At 39.8% G+C, this 4085-nt stretch overlaps 1 protein-coding gene across 1 annotated transcript; it reads left to right on the top strand.

Annotated features, from left to right (window-relative positions):
- Positions 1 to 1112: 1112 nt before the first annotated feature.
- On the top strand, positions 1113 to 3755 carry LOC108374689 (E3 ubiquitin-protein ligase sina). The gene has a single exon (XM_017630690.1). The coding sequence runs from the start codon at positions 1911 to 1913 to the stop codon at positions 2814 to 2816; it is 906 nt and encodes a 301-aa protein (XP_017486179.1). The 5' UTR covers positions 1113 to 1910; the 3' UTR covers positions 2817 to 3755.
- Positions 3756 to 4085: the final 330 nt, after the last annotated feature.

Genomic DNA, 4085 nt, shown 5'->3' with positions numbered 1-4085 from the left:
TGCGCCCCTTTACGTGACAACTGTAGTAGCCGTCGCAAGGCTCCATGCTTACCTGGCATTGCCCCTTTCATGGCATTTCTTGGATGGCGGTGATGTCAGCCTTTGTCTTCCAGGTGCATACCCTCAAATCATAGTCTTTTATATGTATATATGTATATATATGGTCGTTCTCAAAGGAAGGCGTCTCATCCGAGGCATTTTGTTCTTTTTCATTGGGCGGGGCTTTAACGTGGCGGGACCCAAACCCAGCATACTCGAAGTTTTACGCCTTCTCACTTTAGCTCGCTCCCAAACGGTTGTTTGGTAGCGACCCAGAGGATACGTGGATATAAATATCCGGGCGTTTTGAGCTGTGATTTGAACCATACCCACAAGAATCACTTTTGACCACTTCCAGGTAAACGGCACTAAAAAGCTTTTCCCGCTTATGTGGACGTCTGCGCACGAAACCATCCTCCAAACAAAACTGAATACTATAAAATTGTCTAAAAATTCTGAAAAATAGGTTTGAAATTTTTACGACATTTTTTTAATATATGTAAATTTTATGAAAAAGGTGAAACTTTGATTTATATGGTTTATGTTAAAGAATGAACCATATTTTCATAAAAAATGAATGAAACAAATTGTTAATGAAAATAATTGGGAATATTATATTAGATAAAGGTGTTTAGTACCTTTTGACTCTGCTGTATATTTCATATAATTTATTACAAACCAACTTAATATAAAATTTAGCGAGCCATTTTTTCGCAATGTGGAGATATGAATGTATGAATGGACTTCGTTAGGAATAATTATGCGAATAACGCTCCTATTCGCAGAGCTCTAAACGAGTTTAACTCGCTCTCAAATTCTTCTGCTATCGATTTCTCTTCTTCCAAATTTAATTCCAAACTACTCTTAAATAGTATGCTAAATTAGTTATTAATTTATATTTTATTTTTTGTCAAATAGTCTGTACGCAATGTATATTTTCTAGATTAATAAATAAATAAATAAATAAATAAATAAATAAATAAATAATGTTTGTCCTTTTTTCTTTTAAGTTAGCATTGACTATTTCAATTTTCTGAGTCTAATGCTCATTTCACATTTCTAATTACAGCCCAGCAGCACCAGCGCCGGCGGATAGTTATAGACTTCAGTGCATTACCACAAAACAAAGTAAAAGCAACTGTAACAACAACACTCTGGAATACTTTTACGTGAGCACAGCCAGTGAACTGCCAAACGCAACGTTTACATGTTTTTTACGTAACCCACGTCAATTTGATTATTACAATACTATCGACGGACACCATAACGATCCATACGACCCCCAGAACCTGAACCACTGCAACAATAGTAACAGCCCCAACATCTACAGCCATAATCAGTCGACGAGTCCACAGCAACAAGACATTCACAATCGCCTACAATATTTGCAACAACAGCAACAACAACTTCTCGTAGAACAACAGTACCTCAACCACATTCGTCATTTGCATCATTTACGTCAGCACTACGAGTACTATCATCATCAACGTTATCGTTTATCGTTGCCTGTGCTGCCACGTTTTCAACTGCAAGTGCAGCAACAGCTAGTACGACCTGTACAGGCAGTGCAGCAGCAGCAGCAGCATACAGCACTAACGCTGGTGCCCACTCAGCAACAGCACCCACAGCCTTTGACGGCTTCATCATCTTCATCAACAGTGCCGGTGGTGCACAACGAAGACGAGAGCGCCGTCGTTGTCGCTTCCGCTCCCGCATCCGCACCCGCTTCCGCTACTGCAGCCTCTGCCTCTGCTTCCGCTGTCGCCGTCATCGCCGCCTCTGGAACACCCTGCACGCAGCCGCAGCCGCAGCAACAGCAGCCGCAGGCGCAGCAGCAGCAACAACCATTCACCCTGTTACAACACACACAAATGTCCAATAAGCTAAATCCGAAACGCCGTGAAGGTCCGATCGCTACCGGTACCGGCACACCATCGGCCGGCAATACATCCTCAGCCGCTAACACATCCTCCTCCTCTAGTTCGTCACTGTCGTCCGCTGGTGGCGGTGATGGTGGCATGTCTGCCGATTTAACTTCGTTGTTCGAGTGCCCGGTGTGCTTCGATTATGTTTTGCCACCGATATTACAATGTTCTAGCGGGCATCTGGTATGCGTATCATGTCGCTCGAAACTCACCTGCTGTCCTACATGTCGCGGCCCATTGGCCAACATACGCAATTTGGCAATGGAAAAGGTCGCCTCCAATGTGAAATTTCCGTGCAAACACTCAGGTTACGGCTGTACAGCATCGCTTGTCTACACCGAAAAGACCGAGCACGAAGAGACATGCGAATGTCGACCATATCTATGCCCATGCCCGGGTGCATCGTGCAAATGGCAAGGTCCATTAGATTTGGTCATGCAACACCTAATGATGTCCCACAAAAGCATCACCACGCTACAGGGGGAGGATATTGTCTTCCTTGCAACCGATATCAATCTGCCTGGCGCTGTTGATTGGGTTATGATGCAGTCATGTTTTGGTCATCATTTCATGTTGGTGCTCGAGAAGCAAGAAAAATATGATGGGCATCAGCAATTCTTCGCCATCGTGCAGTTGATCGGCTCACGGAAAGAAGCCGAAAATTTCGTGTATCGATTGGAGTTGAATGGCAACCGTAGACGCCTCACCTGGGAGGCTATGCCGCGCTCCATACACGAAGGTGTTGCCTCTGCTATACACAACTCGGATTGCTTGGTGTTTGATACATCGATTGCACAACTCTTTGCGGATAATGGCAATCTGGGAATAAATGTAACAATTTCAATTGTCTAAAAAGGACTTACACACACATACTTATATACCAACACACACTTACACATGTAGAGAGAGAAGACAAGAACAGGAAATATTTGTAGAAGATAAAGCGTGGAAATTTAAGGGGAAAGAGGGTGCGATAATGAAGAGAGAGGGAATGAGGTCACGTGGTATTGCAAAATGGGACTTAATGGAAGAAAGCGACTATTGAGCAGGGAACGAAAAATGGCTGCAGATATGCATACATACATACAGTTTGCAAAGAAAATTCTTTTTTTTTTAGAGATTTTAGTAAAATGTAAAAAATATACTAGGAGCTGATTTAATTTTATTTAATTGAAGCACCTGTAAAGGGCAATTTTAATTTAATAGAATACTATTTTTTAATACAAAATTGTAACAAAGATTGGTTGAATCAAGGAGTGGAGCTGGAAAAATTCATTCTCACTTACTAACATCTTACTCGAAAATTTAAGATATTTGATAAAAGAATTTTAACATTACAGTTGTCATATCTAAAACAAAGACATTATACACCTCGAAATGAGGTACATTAACAAAGATTGGTTGAACCAAGGAGTGGAGCTGGAAAAATTCATAGATCATTTCTAGGTTGCCTTATCGATCCTTCGAGATACGGTCAAGTACCATCATTTCACCACTCGAGGCTACTAAAACAACAACAAAACCTTTATTGTTAAAATATATGCCTTGGCAGCTACAACCAAAAATATAAGGCTCTTGTACAACGAATACCCATGGGCTCTGAAGGTTGGTTCTTTACTACAAACTTAACTAACCGCTTACTTGAACATTTAAAAGGAATTTGTATAAAACAATTTTAACATTACAGTTGTCATATCTAAAACAAAGACATTATGACCTCGAAATTAGGTACATTATACTTTAGTGAGATTTTTTAAGTTGTTCGTACATTCAAATACTCCAAGAAATTTTNGAATTTGTATAAAACAATTTTAACATTACAGTTGTCATATCTAAAACAAAGACATTATGACCTCGAAATTGGGTACATTATACTTTAGTGAGATTTTTTAAGTTGTTCGTACATTCAAATACTCCAAGAAATTTCATAAAAAATTATGTAAAACATTTTAAAATTTTATTTAAGAAAATTAATTAACTATCCCTATTTAGGCACTGTAATGTGTATGTAATTGCTTGGAGCTGATCAACGTCTACAGCTTTGTCCCATTTTGCAATACTTTGCTGTTTACACGAAGAAAACGTTTCTAAAACGATTTCCGTCAAGAGCTCGACTAATTT

Source organism: Rhagoletis zephyria, unplaced genomic scaffold (assembly GCF_001687245.7).
Source record: "Rhagoletis zephyria isolate East Lansing unplaced genomic scaffold, Rhagoletis_zephyria_1.1 Rzeph_scaffold_08017, whole genome shotgun sequence".
NCBI classification, from domain to species: domain Eukaryota; kingdom Metazoa; phylum Arthropoda; class Insecta; order Diptera; family Tephritidae; genus Rhagoletis; species Rhagoletis zephyria.
Note: the sequence above shows the minus strand (reverse complement) of the source record. Positions and strands in the feature narration are given on the sequence as shown.